This window comes from Pipistrellus hanaki (genome assembly GCF_964339955.1).
Source record: "Pipistrellus hanaki genome assembly, chromosome: X".
In the NCBI taxonomy this organism is placed as follows: domain Eukaryota; kingdom Metazoa; phylum Chordata; class Mammalia; order Chiroptera; family Vespertilionidae; genus Pipistrellus; species Pipistrellus hanaki.
In genome coordinates this window covers 39,217,071-39,236,406 of record NC_140524.1, presented here as the reverse complement: position 1 = coordinate 39,236,406, position 19,336 = coordinate 39,217,071, and the positions used below count along the sequence as shown (strand labels likewise).

General features: G+C 36.7%; 1 protein-coding gene across 4 annotated transcripts in view; it reads right to left on the bottom strand.

The window, feature by feature from the left end:
- Positions 1-19,336, bottom strand: part of LRCH2 (leucine rich repeats and calponin homology domain containing 2) — a 123,240-nt gene that overhangs the window by 76,149 nt on the left and 27,755 nt on the right. For all 4 annotated transcript variants that reach the window (XM_084870283.1, XM_084870282.1, XM_084870281.1 and 1 more), the window contains exons 2-3: positions 9,620-9,764; positions 5,213-5,339 (exon numbers count right to left, since the gene is read on the bottom strand). In XM_084870283.1, the coding sequence (XP_084726409.1) occupies positions 5,213-5,339; positions 9,620-9,764 (272 nt within the window). The remainder of the gene's footprint in view (positions 1-5,212; positions 5,340-9,619; positions 9,765-19,336) is intronic.

Genomic DNA, 19,336 nt, shown 5'->3' with positions numbered 1-19,336 from the left:
AATCTTGCACATCTTCATCCATTTTCTGCTTTTTGGCCGATGGTTTCATGAAAAACCTGTCCAAAGTTCGCTGTGCGAGGCGTTCGTTATGCGAGGCACCACTGTATCTGGTAGATTTCTATTTATATTACATCATGATGTCAACCTAGTATACTTAACATGAATTTTTTGTGCAAAAATTTGAGGTTATAATTTAGTACACATTAAAACCAGAAGTAAGGGTGATCCAAGTGTTCTTAATTCAGAGGTAAATAAAAGACAATTATCAACTATTGTGATAATCTGTCAATTATAGTTGTTTTGAGATGCTTGGTTGGGCAGAAGCAGAGGAAGTCAAGGATTTACACATGTGAGCTAAAGAACTAATGTCTATGGCCAGGATTGATTTAACTAAGTCTTTTCTCAAAAGGATACATAATATGAGGAATTACAAACACAAAGTTTATGGCTCACAACCCAAAGACAATCTAGGAAATCTGAGTAGGAAATGTCTCAGGGTTCAATTAAAATGCAAGCCCTGATTTAAAGATAAACAATACCACATTTCCATAAAAAGAGGATAAATAACAAGTTAATTATGCTCTCCTCTCCCTCCCCTTTCTTATTACCACATCAACAAAAAGAGGAAAAACATCTGCAACAAGATCTCAGCACTCATTCCAGACACACTACAAATGAAATTCATATTCTACCACAACTGCCCCTAATTTCCAACTTTCACTGGAAATTATATTAGTTTGGAGGGAAAGGAATGAAAGATATATTCATTCTTATCTAAAGTAAAAATGGAAGGAAGGTAAATCCAAAGGAATATTAAAGAATATCTAATCATCTAACCTAAAGATTATTAGTAAAAAGTGTCTTACATATTTTTTTCAAAGGCATCTTTATTCGACAATGAATATTTATCAAATACCAACTATTTGCTAGGCACTAATCTAGTTGCTAGGGACTACGGAAATTCAGAAGGAACCACCCCCAACGTGCCTCAGTGATATGTGGATTATTTTGAGCTGAAGGCAACAGAGACCATGCGAGCTCAAGAGAAACTACTGTTCCTTTTCCCCCTCCTAAAGTATCTAGAATTTAAATTAGGAGCCTGGCCCATGGTAAGAGTTATCAGAAATGTCTTTTTATCAATCTACATGGCAAGACAAACTACTAATCACTGAACATGGGCTCTCTCTGCAGTGACTTTCTGAAGCTCCCGGGTACATTAACTCATCCATTGCTCAGAATGTCATATATACCTACCAATGTTCCCTTTCTGTCTCTGAAACTCTCCTAAATATGGGCCTCTGACTCTCTCATGTATATGGAATCCCAATACATTTGTGTGTATTAAATTTGGTCGTTTTCTCTTGGTAATCTGTCTCATGTCTATTTGATTATTAGGCACACCAGAAGAACCTTGTGGGTAGAGGAAAGTTTCTTCTCCCCCACATCCACAGGTCACATCAAAGAATAAAGCAAACAAAAATTCCTGCCCTCACAGCTTGTTATGGAGCTTGTATTCTAGCAATGGGGAGATTATATAATATGCTAGAAGATAAGTGCTTTAAAAAAAACAAACAGCAGGGTAAAGGCAAATGGCAGTGTGCTAGTGATAGTAGAGTGTGATATTAGCAATTTAAATTGTCTCATGGAGAAGCTATTATTTGAGCAGTGTTGTCAGAGCTGAAAGTGTGATCCATACAAAAATATAAGAAAAGACTATTCTTAGTCAATAATACTGTGATAACTATGTATGATGCCAGTTGGGGGTACTGAAAAATATTGTCTAACCACAAAGCTGTACACCTGAAACCAATAAAAATAAAATTAATATAAAAAACATATTCCAGACAGAAGGAACAATAAATGGAAAGGCTCTTAAGCAAAGCATGCCTGACCTACTAAGAACAGCAAGAAATCCAGTGTAACTAGAGGAAAATGCACAAGGGGAAGACGATGGAGGAGAGGGGCACAACTTTGGCTTTTACTCAGAGAAATATAGGCAGGAACCAGAAACTTTTAAACAGAGGTATGACTTGACCTGACTTACGTTTCGACAGGACCACTTAGAGGCTGTGTTGAGAATAGACTATTATCCAAATGACAAATAATAAAAGTTTGGGAAAATGTCCTTTAAAGTAAATACTATTACTTTCTTCCAAAGGTGTCCAACACTGAAGATTTTGTTATAAAAAATCTATAGCAATTTGATAGATTTCCCAGAACAAATAAAACTAAGCACATGAAACTGACTCACTCAACCAATGGATACTCTACAAAATACTCTTCTGGGGATTGGAGGTCTTAGAGTATTTCTTAGGCTTCTAATGATAGAATTCAACTGTAATTGGCCACTATATTCTTGTGGAATAGTGTCATAAGAAAATATTCTAATGACAGGTAATCACAAATTCACTATGTGATTTATAATTGTCAATTAGCCATCCTAATGCTATATAGCCACTGTTACTGACTTCAAAAGTTATAGCACAATAATTTTATAATACCTAGTAAAATAATATTTTATATTTTAAAAGATGACTTTGATTAAATTTAGTTATAAATTCTAGCTCTAGAAATCATATCCTTCTTTCTATATATACCCCAAAAGAGAACTAGCCTTTCCCCCAGATAATCAGCAACCTCCAAAGCAGAAGAAGATAGTAGTCCAGACCTGACTTTTGGTCACAAGGTCTGGACCTCTAGCTGACTAAAGATAATATCTTGACCTAAGCTATGTTTCAGTTGTTGAGCCCTAAAGCAGAATGATCCCTTGGCTACTTTTCCATGAGACTAAACAAAGGAAGGTTAGAAAAGACGTCAGAGCTGTCCTTAAGGCCTAAAAAAAATGATTACCCTTACCTCACTTCTGACCAATCAGCTCCCAGCATGATCCCGAACCCCCAACCCACAGTACCTTGTGATTTATCCCTATATAATCTGTAACATACATGCCATCATGGAGTTGTTTCATTTAGAGCTAAAGTGCTCTGTCTCCGTATTGGAGAGACAATTATTATTAAATTATTACATCATTTTCTCTATGTATACTTCAAACTCCTGCTTATGCATTTCTTTGGGCCAGTGAACACAGGCAGGCAGACCCAAAGAAAATCAATGGGATTCTGGTAACAAATATTCTCTTTAAATAAATATACTATAATATATAGTTCCAGAGACATGGAAGGATGGAACAGACTGGCTAATCTCAGATAGAAGGAGGGGAGGTGGGAAGAGATTAACCAAAGAATTTATATGCAATACTAGTATGCATAACCCATGAACACAGACAATAGTGCGGTGAAGGTCAGAGGGAGTAACAGGGTGGAGAAGGGTCAATGGGGAGAAAGGGGGAGACATCTATAATACATTCAACAATAAAGATATTTTTTTTAAAAAAATCTAAAAAGTCTAAATATTTTTGAAATTTCACTTATCCCCAAACTGTCTCATGTCATATAATTTAGAACACAAGTCCAAAAATTGAATGAAAAAAGAAAAATAAACAGTAGAGTCATGGAATCTAAAAGTATAACATGTATAAAATCTTTCAAAATATTAAGTGTCCAGGTCAAAGAAAGTAATGGTTCTCTTTCATTATAAATTTGTTAGATCAACATCTGAACTCTTCTGTTCATTGTATGTATAACATTAAAAGAGACCTTAATAAAAAAGAACACTTTCTCGAGACAGAAATAGTTAAAAATAAAAAGTAATAAAGAACAGAAATATAGAAAGGAATAAAAGTAATAATGATGTTTAAGCTACAGACAAACAGGCCTTAGAGTTTGGAAAAATGGAGAGTAGACACACGAAAGATTACAAACATCAGAAGGGAAGTGAGGCTGTTATGATCTATACTTCTTCACAAGGTAGTCCCAGGACCAGTAGATAAAAGTGATAGAGGCATGGATTTTAGTGCAAAATAAAAAGGATAACAAATAGTTTTGCAAAAGAGAATAAGGACTGCCTCAGACACACACACACACACACACACACACACACACACACACACACGCACAAATTTTCCATCATTGAACATATCCAGCTAGAGTGTTAGGGATTCCTGCGTTAGGAAGTGCTTATATCTGATCACTTATAAGATCTTTTACAACCTTAAAATTATCTGGTTCTAAAACATAGCAAGACTAAGTTCAAGGAAGTTTCCTTGTGCAATAATTGCACATGCATGTATTCCTTAATGAATAAAAGATATTTCTGTTCATTACATTCTATTAGCATATTAATTTCCCATTTTAAAATTGTAAATAAGTTCCTCAAAAAAATTTTTGGCCACTCACACATAATAAAGCCACACTTAAGAATACTTTTAAAATATCTATGTATTAGAAAAGCATTACTCGAGGTAAAACAAGATAAAAGTAAACAGCATAGTATACTGTATGAACTGGAAGTAATAGAAATGTGAAAATTAGCCGAAACCGGTTTGGCTCAATGGATAGAGCGTTGACTTGGGGACTGAAGGGACCCGGGTTCGATTCCGGTCAAGGGCATGTACCTTGGTTGCGGGCATATCCCCAGTGGCGGGGGGGGGGGGGGGGGGTTGGTGCAAGAGGCAGCTGGTTGATGACTCTCTCTCATTGATGTTTCTAACTCTCTATCTCTTTCCCTTCCTCTCTGTACAAAATCAATAAAATGTATTTAAAAAAAAAAGAAATGTGAAAATTAGCTCAATGCCATGAATATCTGACTATGTTTCCTCTCAGAGTTCAATGTCCTTTAAATTATTCCTATATCTACAATCAATTGTATATAATGGCCTCTTTCCATTTATCTTGGTCCCAAAAACTGTTATAAAATCACATGAGTTTTGTTCATCCTATTGTTTATCCTCTTTCTCTGAAGCTCTCATAGCAGGCCTGCAATACCTTAAAAAAAAAATCCTTGTATTTTTTATTGGTAAGACCTTTACTTTCTACAAAATGAGTAGCAAATGCTTATTCGTTTGAAAAGCATTTCTTAGGAGAAGCAAGCCTCTAATGAGGACTAAGGAATAAATCAGGCTTTTATTGGCTGTGAGCAAAAATCAGATAAGCAATAGTATTTAGAAATTTTCCTAAAGTGAACTTAGGCACATATCAAGGTATTCTTCTCTTTAAAATTGCAGTGAAATTACATAAAGAAATGCATAGTATTCCAAAATATAAAGGCATGTATTATGCATATTATATACAATCAATACAATTGTTTTACTCACCAATTCCATTAAATCTTTTAACTTCCCAATTTCTTCTGGAATGGATACCAGTTTATTATTACTGATGACCAAAACTTTAAGAGGAAGGTCAAATAAGTATTTTGGCAATGTTGATAAAAGATTTCGACTGAAAAGAATAAGAAATTCTTATTATTAGCAGTATGTCTGAAACCTGACACATTATGCTAAAAAAGAACAAATCACTTCAAAAGTAAATAAGCAGCTTTGACTAAATAATAACTATCATTTAATGAATGCTTAGTTTGTATCAGACTAAAATCTTTATATGCACTATTTCATTTAATCCTCACATTAACCCCACAAGATAGGTACTAATTTTTAGAGACATTATTATACACCACCAGTACTCAAAACCCAAAATCATTCTTCTGAGTTGAAGAATGCCAGAACCTTGCTCTCTACTATAACTTCACTATAATCAATAGCTCCATGCCTTTAACTAGGGTAAGGCTCCGAGGATGAGTTTGCATGTACTATGTTTAAATTTATGAAAGAATTAATAGGATTATATCTTCGTAAACATGTAATAATTTCTTTGTCCTATGAGTTTATGGTAGAACAGCCTACTAGCACCTTTATCACAGCTCAAAGTTGATACATTTTTATCTCTGTAGTACTTAAATATAACAACAATTAACATTTATTGAGTGTTTTCTATGTGCCAGGCCATATTCAGAACACCTCACAAGAATTAACTAACACTCACAACAATCTACTTTAGAAAGATAAATACTATCATGATGCCTATTTTACAGGTGATGAAATAGTAAAATAAATAAATAAATAAATAAATAAATAAATAGAGATTAAACTCCTCAAAGTCACACAGCTGGTAAGTGGGAAAACCAGCATTCATATCCAGGCTATCTGGCCCTGGGATCCTCACCCTCAGACTACTGTGGTCAAATTTATACACCAATACAGACTGATCTAAATGATTCCCCACTATAGACTGTGCTTCACCCTCCCCTGGAATTACAGCGTTGAAACCTAATCCCCAAGGTGATGATATTAGTTGAGGTCTTTGGGAAGTGATTAAGTAATGAGGGCAGAGCCCTCATGAATGGTTTCAATACCCTTATAAAAGAAGCCCCTGAGAGCTCCCTAACCCCTGCTATCATGTAAGGACACAGCTAGAAGGTGGCCATCTATGAACCAGGATGTAGGTCCTCACCAGACACTAAATTTGCTGGCGCCTTGATTTTGAACTTCTCAGCCTCCAGAACTGTGAAAAATTTCTGTTGTTTTATAAGCCACTCAGTTGATGGTATTCTGTTAAAGCAGCCCAAACGGACTAAGACAATCCTATTACCAAACTATTGATATATAAAGTGTACCATTACATTTACATATTATACCGAGCATTCATAAGCAATGAGCTATTATTTTTCCTGTTTTTCAAAGTGATATTTATAGACTTGTATGTACCTACCATTTTGTGTATTGTACACAACAAAAGCCCAGTGTTACCCCTAACAGAGGATTTCAAAAATTTTCACCCCACTTTATGCCTGCAGAGGACATCCAGAAACACTAGACTGGCTTTAGACTTGGCATAGAATTTAAAAAAAAAAAAAAAAAAAAAAAAAAAAAAAAAAAGACTATGTTACTAGAACAGGAATGCTGGCCAGGCTGCTGGAATGTCAAATATGCTAGGGGCCTGTCACAACTCTTGACACTTTTAGGATGAAGCACACAAGGATCTTCCTGCATGATTCTACTTAAAAAGGAGGTAGTATACAGGAAGGGGTAGGGGAGGGGAGAAGCTTAAAAATCATCTTATACGTTTCTCAAAGATATTTTCACCAAAATAAAAAATAAATAGAAAAAAATAATGTCACATACACAAATATTCTAATCTCCCTCAGATTAAAAAAAATACTTAAAAACTGACTTATTTGCTTCTCTTAAGAACCAGGTTCATTGAATTAGCACAGTAAGCTTTCTCCAGAATTTATTTCTTTATATAATACATGAATAGTAAGTCATTAATCTTTACTTTTTTTTGCCACATGTTTTAGAAACAGTCAAATAAAGTCAGTCACTAGAACAAATGTTACTTCAATAGAGCTTGTTCAAAATGTCTGTGACTGTAAACAAAAATCAGAAGTTAACTTTTATAGATCAAAATGAGAAATATCAGAGAGTTTAATAAAATTACAGGCATACCTCGTTTGATTGTGCTTAGGGTTACTGCACCTCAGAGGTGTTGCATTTTCTACAAATGAAGGCAAAACCCTCCACCAGCAAAAAGATTATGACTCAATTTATTGAGATATCTACTTTAATATGGTGATCTGGAACTGAACCCACAATATCTCTGAGGCATGCCTGTATTCTAAGATACACCATAGGTGTTACTATAGAAATGTACTTCAATTTTGGACAAATCATTTTTTTCCACAAAAGAACAAAATGAAACAAAGACAAACTTTCCTCACTTTCCTCAAACCTTTCCCAAGCCAGGTCAAGGAAAGGAGCACCCAAATGACTGACATCTATGGAAAAAATCTCTCTCATGTATTTTAAGATGTTAAGTAGTTTCAGTTAAAATAGTATGTACAGCCAGGTGACATTAGTGGGGGAGACATTCACAGCAAGAATGGAGCATTATTGTTTTTATATATTAATTACATTTACTACTTTCCTATATGGGAATTTAAACAATGAACTTCACTAACAAAGGGAAATAAATTATCCCTTACAACTCAATAAAAAAGAAAAATAAGAAAACTATTCTAAAATTGTCACAATACACCAGTTTCCATTCAATGTCACTCATTTAACAGGGCATTCTTTTTCTTACTCTTATTAAATGTTCACTCTGTTATAAATATAGGGTAATAGCTGAAGAATGAGATTTCTAGAGCCATATTACTTTATTATAATCTTGGCTCTACCATAATATAGACACTGAGTGACCAGGTTATTATGATCTCTGAATGCATATTAATCTGGCCACTCAGTATGTGTGTGTGTGTATATATATATATATATATATATATATATATATATATATACACACACACACACACACACACACACACACACACACACACACACATATATATATATTAGAGGCCTGGTGCATGAATATGTGCATAGGTGGGGTCCGGCCAGCCTGGCCATGGGGAGGATACATGGGCGGTTGGCTGGCCTGCCTGCTGGTAAACTCCTGGTCGATGGGACAATTTGCATATTAGACTGTTATTATATAGGATATACATTGAGTGGTATATATATTAATAATTATTCAAAGTACGTACTATACATTTTGGGGGACACACTGTGTGTGTGTGTCCCCAAAATGTATATGTTCTTTGAATAATTATTAATTCCAATTGGTTAAGTCTGCAAAGAAATATCAATATCAAATATCTCACTTGAAAATGTATTTCATTTTTTACTGATTTTTAAAAATATATTTTTATTGATTTCAGAAAGGAAAGAAGAGAGAGATAGGAACATCAATGATGAGAGAGAATCATTGATCGGCTGCCTCCTGCATGCCCCCTATTGGGGATCAAGCCCACAACCCGGGCTTGTGCCCTTGACTGGAATCTAACCCAGGACCCTTCAGTCCACAGGCTGACGCTCTAGCTACTGAGCCAAACCAGCTAGGGCGAAAATAAAAAGTATTTAAAAAAACGCTGCCTTAATAAATATTCAAAGTATTTTTATACATTTTCTGGGAAACACCCCATACAGAACTTTGGGCAAATAATTAACTTCTCTGTGCTTCAGTTTCCTCATCTGTAATAATGAAACTACAAAGTTAATAAAAGTACATATCTCAAAAGACTGTTGTGAACAAGAGGTAATATGTGTGAAGTAATTGTAACACTGCCTGGCACACAGTAAACACTTATTCGATATTAACATCAACTGTCATCCACCACCTAATGTTCCACCATTCCCATCCCAATCTATCGATCCTTGAAGTAGCACCAGAAAGTCACAGGAGTGTGAAAAATATCACAAGGACTCTTTATTTAACTGAGGAAGCATATAAATAAATCAGTATTGTGGTGGTACGATTTCAGTAAAATATTTCTAATGTAACGTCTTGCTATTCAAAGTGACTTAAGGACCAGCAGGCATGGGCATTACCAAGTGGCTTGTTAGAAATGCAGGTCCCACTGCAGACCTATAAAATCAGAATTCTGTTTTAATCCCCAGGTGATTCCCATGCACATTAGTTTGAGAAGCATTGTTCTCAAAAACAATACTAAAGGCCTATACAATAGTGTGGACATATAAAAAATACAAATAAGATACTACTGAGATAAATATAGTCTACATAGCCAAACCAAACACATTCCTTTGCTACTAAAATGATTAAAACTATGATAAAAACAAAATTTACCCCCAAAATTACTTCCTTACCTAATGTTAAGGTACGTTAACATCTGCAGGTTTTTAATGGCTTCAGGAATGGTTTTAATGCAATTATGATATAAATTTAATGTTTCAAGAGGTGCAAATAACCAGATATCAGAAGGAATTTCTGCAAAACGATTTCTTGAAAGGTCTGAAAAACAAAAGTAATGTTTTATTGTCAAAAATACACCTTTATCTGTGGAAATACAGAACTATTTTCATACTTGCTGAATCACTTAGAATCCAAGCAACTATTTAATGTATTATAAAACATTATTCACTATAACCTTGAAGGCCTTCCCAGCCAAAATGACATAAATATACAACACAACTAAATTACTTAACAATGAATTCACAACCCACTGTAATTTGGTTTCTAGTCACTCTCATGGGTATGACCAAAGTCAACAACAGCCTCCATATCAATAACCACTCATTCACCTAAAAACATTTCTTTTCCCTTGGCTTGGAAAATTACACTTATGGATCACATCCTATTTTATCTCAGTCTTTTGCTAGATTCTCCTCTACTCATACTGTGAATGTTGTTGTTCCTAAGCACTGTGCTATAAGGTACTCTTTACTTCTTAAGATGACTGGCCAGCATGCCTCAGTGGTTGAGCATCGACCTATGAACCAGGAGGTCATGATACTATTCTAGTCAGGGTACGTATCCAGGTTGAGGGCTCGATCCCTAGTAAGGGGTGTACAGGAGGCAGCCGATCAATGATTCTCTATCATTATTAATGTTTCTATCTCTCTTTCCCTCTCCCTACCTTTCAGAAATCAATAAAAATATACTTTAAAAGAAGATATACATTCTGGTGGGTGATTTCCTCCAATCTCAGTACCAATTTATTCATATACTGACAAATTTCAATTTAAAGATATGTCTGAACACCTATATTCTGATCTTTAGGACTTCCTCTTGATATCTCTTAGGTACCTCAAATTTTACAAGTATAAAATCTGAACTGAAGATTTTGTTCCACAGATCTGTTTTCCTCATTTCAAATAATGTCACCAACATCCTGATGAGTTTCTCAAGCTAGAAACTTTGCATTCATCCTTGATTCTTTCCTCTCCTAAATTATTCCAAATACACACAAATATACTTCCATTCGTTAACGTTTTCACAAAAATAAAATCATAAAATTATTATAACTATTACATCTCTATCAAACGTTTATTTGTTAAATGAAATTTTGAAAAATATTTAGGCTATCATGTGGCAGGTAAAAACAAAAAACAAACACCCTAAAGGAGTTTCTCAAACAAAGCAGTGTTGACCTTTTGGGCTGTATCACTATTTGTAGTGTAGGGCTATCCGGTGCATTGTAGGATATTTAGCAGCAACTCCAGCATCTACCTACTAGTTGCCAGTAACACCCTTTAGTCATGTAAGCCAAAAGAAGTCTCCTGGGGTGAAAACTCTCCTACACCTGTTGAAAACCACTGCTTACACAATTGTCACATTAGCTAGCTACCTTATCACAGAAATATACTTTGCTTATACTAGCTTATTACACTTATTTAGTTAAAAACATAACATAATTATTTACCTCTGTCAGAAATAACATCCACACTGTAGCTTAGCTACTGTGCCTCATTTAGTTTCTGGTCTGCCATCAAAAGAACAGCCTCCTATTAGTTATCAACTTTCTCACTCTGAGGGTTATAGTACTATTTACTTAGCATTGTAGTAAATTTCCTACTCAGGACATTAATATACATGCATTAACATATTTATATTTATATGTGTATGTGTCTATAAATATATATATATATATATATATATATATATATATATATATATATACTCACCTAGTGCAAAATTTTATAATTAGGAAAAGAAAACATTAATTATGATTATATAATATGAAAAGTAATTTGGATCCTTCTTTCTTTAATGTAAGATTCTGAATCCTATTTAATAAAAGAATAATATGCAAATTGGCCTTATCTCTGCTACACCCACAAGCCATACCCACCAGCCAATCAGAAGTGAATATGCAAATTAGCCCAACCAAGATGGCTGCAGCCACAGAGAGAGCCAGAGGCTTGAGTTGCCCTCAGTGATTGAGGAAGTCAAGCTTTCCACAGCCCTGGCTGGCCTAGGCCTCCACTCAAGGCTACAAAGTTTCACTTATAGAAGGTAAATAAATCCCAGATATTCATTTACCTTCCACTTGGGCCTCCATTTGGGTTGCTAGGGGGTGTGGCCAGCCTTCAAATCACCATAGGCCCCTCACCCAGGCCACCCCATATGCAAAGGGAATCCCCACCCTGACATGGGACACCCTTCAGGGCAAACCAGCTTGCCTCCACCCATGCACCAAGTCTCTATTCTATCTAATCCCATCTAATGAAAGAATAATATGCAAATTGGCCATCATTCCATCACACAATGTGGCTGCCCCCACGTGGTCAAAGATGATTGCCCCCAAGTGGACACAAGATGGCCAGCAGGGGAGGGCAGTTGGGAGGGACCAGGTCTGCGAGGAAGGGAAGTTGTGGGCAATCAGGCCAGCAGAAAGGGTACATGGGAGGGACCAGGTATGCAAGGGAGGGCAGTTGGGGGGTGATAAAGCCTGCAAGGGAGGGAAGTTATGGGTGACCAGGCCAGCAGACAAGGAAGTTAGGGGCGACTAGTCCTGCAGAGAAAAGCAATTGGGGTGGACCCAGGCCTGCAGGGGAGGGCAGTTAGGGGCAAACAGGCTGGCAGGGAAGCAGTTAGACATCAATCAAGCTGGCAAGGGAGTGGTTAGAGGATGATCAGGCTGGCAGGCAAAAGCAGTTAGAGGCAATCAGGAAGGCAGGCAGGCGAGCAATTGGGAGCCAGCATTCCTGGATTGTGAGAGGGATGTCTGACTACCCATTTAGGCCCGATCACACCGGACAGTCAGACATGTCTCGAGGGGTCCCAGATTGGAAAGGGTGTAGGCTGGGCTGAGAGACTCACACCCTCCGTGCATAAATTTTGTGCACGGGCCTCTATTAACTATATAAAAAGATAATCTGAATTACAAGAAACCAAAATCTAAACTTGAAACAGAATTTTCTCAGTATCTGGGCTTACCTACTCTAGAAACCCAAGCATCATGCAGTTGCATCAAGGAAGAAAAAATAAGTCATTACGTTTTTTATTTTATATTCAGGGTTGTGTCTCTTATTCTTATAACTTCAGAATCCTGGAAGTTAAAAATTATTGCTTAGGAGATCAAGATGGCGACCAGCAGGAAGGTAGGGAGGGCGAGAGTGTGAGAAAGCGAGGAACCCATAAAAGAAGAGTTTAGACGTGTGTGGTGTGTGTGTGTGTGTGTGTGTGTGTGTGTGTGTATGAGCTAGGGACAGTTAGATTCTGCAGGTACTCAAAGAGACTGCCAAACCAGGCAGTGTTAGAAGGCGGAGCCCTGCGCACAAAGCGGACACTTCTGGGCTGCCATTGCAAACATGGAGACCATGCCATCTTGAGAAACAGAGCTGCTTGAGACTAGGATCCTGGCCTCAGACACAAACCAGGACCCTGAAGCCACTGGGGACAGAGAACTGCGACCACAGCTTCAGACCAACAGACAACAAGAATCCAGACTTCCAGGCAGCATATTTCTGTGAGTCAAAGAACTTATCTCCCTCCCAGCAGGCTCGTGGATAGCGCCATAGTAACTGATAGACCCTCCCCTCGCCCAAGCTGCAACGCCCCTTTGGGAAATTTGAGAGCGTGCAAGAGACGCAGCTCCCCTACAGGGAATTTGAGAGCATGAGTGGGACACAGCTCTCCTTCGGGAAATTTAAGAGTGCGCAAAGCCCTAGCCGGTTTGGCTCAGTAGAGAGAGCACATGCGGACCCCAGCGCTGCTACTAGTATTTGAGAGACTAGAATCTGCTTCCCGCAAGGCAATCGGGTGACCAAACCAGTGCCACCTGACTTTGATTCTGGACAAGCGCACATGGAAGTCAGATTTTCACAGTGCAGGCACCCCACAGTGCTATTGTCCAACCCAGTCCCCCATGATAACAGGGACCCAAATTCTCCAGGCAAGAGGCAGCACTGAGCACTACTGACTTTACTCCATTTCTTACTGTGTGTGCCTGGGATCCCTGACTCACAGCGCATTCACACTAAGAGCCAGCGACTCCAATTCTTGGAGCATGAACACACAGGGACCCTGATTCTCAGTGTGAGGCCACACAAAGCAACAGAGACTCTGATGCTCAATTGTTGGTGCAGACACAGGGAACTCTTACTACTGGCATGCACTAAGGGACTCTTTTTTTGGCACATACCAAGTGTGGTGCCGGCTGATTCTAAGTGCACACAGGAGACCACATTGAACACTGGGGACACTGACCCTGCACAAGCCTGGTTCCCACCAACCCACGGCAGCCACACGTCCTAGTGTCAGAGCACTTCAGTGAAATTTGGGTGGTGTGAAGTTTTCACCGTGCACTGCCCAGGTCCATGCAAATTGAAGCTTGAACCTTATGGTGATAGTCAGAATGGGGAGACGGCACAATCCACAGAGGAAAGAATATGAGGAGTTGCCAAGAAAGAAAATTAGTGCAATTGAAGCATGCAACATGACCAAAAAAGAGTTCAGAGTAATGGTCGTGGAATTTATACATCGGATGGATGAGAAAATCAACAACTTATACAAGAATCAGGAAGAAATGAAAAGTGATATAGCTACAATCAAAAACACCATGGAACATTTCAACAGTAGACTAGAAGAAGCAGAGGACCAAATTTGTGAGTTAGACGATCAGGTACACTAACAAGCTCATATCAATTGATGCAAGAAAAGCATTTGACAAAATACAATACCCTTTCTTGATAAAAACTCTCAGTAAGGTGGGAATAGAAGGGTCATACCTCAACATACTAATAAAAGCCATATATGACAAACCCACAGCCAACAACATACTCAATGGGCAAAAACTAAAACCATTTTCCCTAAGAACAGGAACAAGACAGGGATGCCTGCTCTTACCACTTCTATTCAACATAGTACTGGAAGTACTAGCCATTGTGATCAGACATGAAGAAGAAATAAAATGCATCCAAATTGGAAAAGAAGAAGTAAAACTGTCCTTATTTGCAGATGACATGATACTGTACATAGAAAACCATAAAGACTCCATCAAAAAATTATTAAACTTAATAAATGAGTTTGGCAATATATCAGGATACAAAATTAATGCCAAGAAATTCATTGCATTTCTATACACTAATAGTGAACTTACAGAAAGAAAGAGTAAAAAAGCAATCCCATTTACCATCAGACCAAAAAAAATTAAGATACCTAGGAATAAACTTAAGTAAGGAGGTAAAAGGCCTATATGCGAAAAACTACAGGACATGGATAAAAGAGATAGAGGAAGACATTAACAGATGGGAGAACATACCATGTTCATGGATTGTTAGAATCAACATCATTAAAATGTCCATACTACCCAAAGGAATTTATAGATTCAATGCACTCCCCATTAAAATACCAATGGCCTATATTTCACAGACCTAGAACAAACTTTTCAAAAATTCATCTAGAATAAAAAAAAAGACCCCGAATAGCTGCTGCAATCCTGAGAAAGAAGAACAAAGTAGGTGGGATCTCAATACCAGACATTAAGCTATATTACAAAGCCATTGTTCTCTAAACAGCCTGGTACTGGCACAAGAACAGACATATAGATCAATGGAATAGAATGGAGAACCCAGAAATCAACCCAAACCACTATGCCTAATTAATATTTGACAAAGGAGGCATGACCATGCAATGGAATCAAGTCTCTTCAATAAATGGTGTTGGAAAAATTGGACAGATACATGCAAAAAAAAAATGAAACTAGACCAACTTACATCATAAACAAAAATAAACTCAAAATGTCTAAAGGACTTAAACTTAAGATGGGAAACCATAAAAATACTACAGGAATCCACAGGCACCAAAATCTGAGACATATGCCTAAGCAATTTCTTCACTGATACCACTAGTAGGGCAATGGAAAGTAAAGAGAAAATAAACAAATGGGACTACAACACAATAAAAATCTTTTGCACAGCAAAAGAAACCATCAACAAAACAACAAGAAAGCTCACCGAATTGAAGAACATATTTGCCAATGTTATCACCAATAAGGGTTTACTCTCCAACATTTACAGGGAACTCATACAACTTAACAAAAGGAAGATAAACAACCCAATCAAAAAATGTGCAACTGACCTAAATAAGTACTTTTCAAAAGAAGATAGAAAGAAGGCCAAGAGACATTTGAAAACATGCTCAAAGTCACTAATTATCCAAGAGATGCAAATCAAATGATAGCCATTCTGATAGGTGTGAGATGGACAATGCAGTACCATCTCACACCTTTCAGAATTGCTATCATCAACAAATCAACAAACAACACGTGCTGGCGAGGATGCGAAGAAAAAGGAAATCTTGTGCACTGCTGGTGGGAATGCAGCCACTGTGGAGAACAGTATGGATTTTCCTCACTAAACTAAAAATGGAACTCCCATTTGACCCAGTGGTTCCACTTCTAGGAATATATCCCAAGAAACCAGAAACACCAATCAGAAAGGACATATGTACCCTTCTTTTCATAGCAGCACAATTCACCATAGCTAAGATTTGGAAATAGTCTAAGTGCCCATCAGCAGATGAGTGGATTAAAAAACCTGTGGTACATCTACACAATGGAATACTACGCTGCAGTGCAAAAGGAGTTCTTACCATTTGCAGCAGCATGGATGGAACTGGAGAGCATAATGCTAAGTGAAATAAGCCAGACAGAGAAAGATAAATACCACATGATCTCACTCATTTATGGAATATAATGAACAACATAAATTGATGAACAAAAACACATCCAAAGACAGAGAAACATTAATCAGACCATCAAACCTCAGTAGGAAGGTAGGGGAGGTAAAGTGGAGAAATCAACCAAAGGACTTTTTTGCGTGCTATACGCCTAACCAATAGACACAGTCAACAGGGGTGTGAGTGCATGAGTGGGGGTATGGGGGGGCAGGGTGCAATCAGAGTATAAGGACAGATATGTAATACCTTAATCAATAAAGAAATTTTAAAAATCACTTAATTAACATGTACACTAGAGCAACTAGAATAATATGACTAATAAGGAACATATTATAGTCAAGAAAAATAATTCAAAATTGCTATTTTATTTAATATGGTTTCATCTAAAGATGCAAAGAGAAACTTAATTTATTCCATATGGAGAGATTCATTTCACAACTTTAAACCTGCCTTCTAATGAGACAAGTAGAACCTGGGAGAAAGATAATTATAAAGATGTTTCACCTTTCCCACACAAATACACACACACAAAAAAAAAAATTAAAATTTGCTCCTTATTTTCCTGTATTGAGCTGAATTGTGGCTCCTAAAGATATCAGGTCCTAATTCTTGAAACCTGTGAATGTTGGTATATAAAGTACAATTTTTGCAGACAGTCTTGCAATGAGATTATCCTGGACCAACCAGATGGGCCCTAAATACCATCACATGTATCCTTATAAGAGGAAGACAAAGAGAGGATATTAGACACATTGAGGAGGGGGCCATGTGAGAATGAAAGCAGACACTGCAATAATGCAGCCAGAAGAGGCAAGGAATGGAGGGCATCTGCTCCTGCTGAAATCTTTATTTTAGCCCCATAGCACTCATTTCAGACGTTTGGTTCCCAGAACTGTAAGAGAATAAATTTCTGTTGTTTAAACCACCAAGTTTGTGGTAAATTGTTACAGCAGACACAAGAAACTAACATACTTCTCAAAAATTATCAGAATTAATGAGAATTTATAATAATTCTTTAAAATTAAATAACTGGGTATTTATTTTTTTAAGCATTAAGGGGGTATCTCTGTTAATTAGTATCCTTGAGAATAAGCACCTTTATAAACACTGAACTATTTTTTTTTTCTGTCTTGATTTTAATCATAAATTATATCAAGAAGTACTGGCAATAACTCAACAGTAGACAGAATACTGGGTACTGTTTTCTTCCTCCCTTTAAAAGGCTCCTTGTAAAACTGCTGGGAGCCTATTAGAGAAATTAATAGATCATTTTAAATAATCTGATCTAAATTATGTTCTGTAACACTCTTGAGCTTCAGAGGTCAGGGAAGCTTGGGAAGGGAGAGGAGAAGTCAGATGAAATTAAAATATGTTTATTGCCTCCCAGCTACAGCCACAGGAGCCACAGACGGGTCCATCCTCAATGCAGTACAATTCCCAGCCTATTGGCTATGATTTCTGCCATGGTATAAAAAATGACTTTCTGAAACTATACTGAAATACTAACATATACTGACATAGTTCTGAAACTATGCCAGCGATTTTCAACCTTTTTCATATTATAGTTCACATAAACTAATTACTAAAATTCTGTGTCACACCAAAATATGTTTTGTGTTCATCTGATCAAAACATAGATATAATTTTGATTCACCCAAACCAAATGACTATTGTGCTGGCTATTGTCATTTCTTTATTTGACAATCTAAGGGAAAAGAGTGCCCCTGACTAAGTAGTCATATAGTGCATGTTACAAAAATTCTTGTGGCACACAATTGTGCCTGTAGCAGCATACTGGTTGAATATCTCTGTATTATATTATAATACTTATACTAATTAGTGTTATCTTAACCAGTATACAAAAGGGTGTACATTTTTCATCAGATTGTTAAATCTTAAAGTAAAATGCAGAATCTTCTTTAGGGGATATTTAATAATATAAATAGTTATAGTCTCTCTTATTTAAAAAAAAAAAAAAAGCCTGGATAATACTTAAAAATCTGACATATATTTACCTCTGGAAAAACATCTAATGAAGTGTGGTGTTAAAACACATCCTCTTCATTAACAAAGGTATCATTATAGAATTTTCTGCTTAAAGAAACATATTAAGTGGAGAAATAATTTGAAATCAGAACTCTAAATTCACATAAAAAACTGACCTAAGTGGAACTGGTATAATTATTTCACACACACACACACACACACACACACACACACACACACACCACATATGCTAGATCAAAATGCTATAGGCTTTGCACAATTATTTCTAATCTTCATAACAACCTTCTGAGGTAGCTATTATTCCTCATTATGCATATGAAGCAAAGACAAACTAAATAGTATGCCCAATCTTTTAAAAAGTAGTAATAACTGATAGCACTAAGGTTCCAAACTCAGATATGACTTCAAAACCCATATTCTATGTGTGCTTTTCCACTTCTACACAAGATCGTGACTTCCTGTCCCAGACTAAAAATAACTTGCTCGACTGGAACCACAAAGCAGGGTCAGAGAAATTCTAAATCTCCTAACCACATTCATATCCCAGGTTGCTTCTTGCAATAGGAAGCAGAACATAAATCTTACTTCAAGTCCCAATTTTTAGTTATGAAAATAATGAACACTGTTAGAAAGCTCTCGGCTGTTCTTAATTTACCAACTCATAACTGTTTAGTCTGAGCCAACACATAGCTTTCTTGGCTCCTTAAAGAGTGAACCCTTATTAATTTTTCATTATTTTCAAGCAACTCAATAAACAAGGGTTAAAGAAAATTCATTAAACAAATGTCTTCAAAAGGGTGGTAACGTTTTATAGGAAAACCATTGTATGGACTACCTGTCAAAAAATCTGAAGGCAAAGAAGAACAAACACCTATCCCCTTCTCAAACTATTA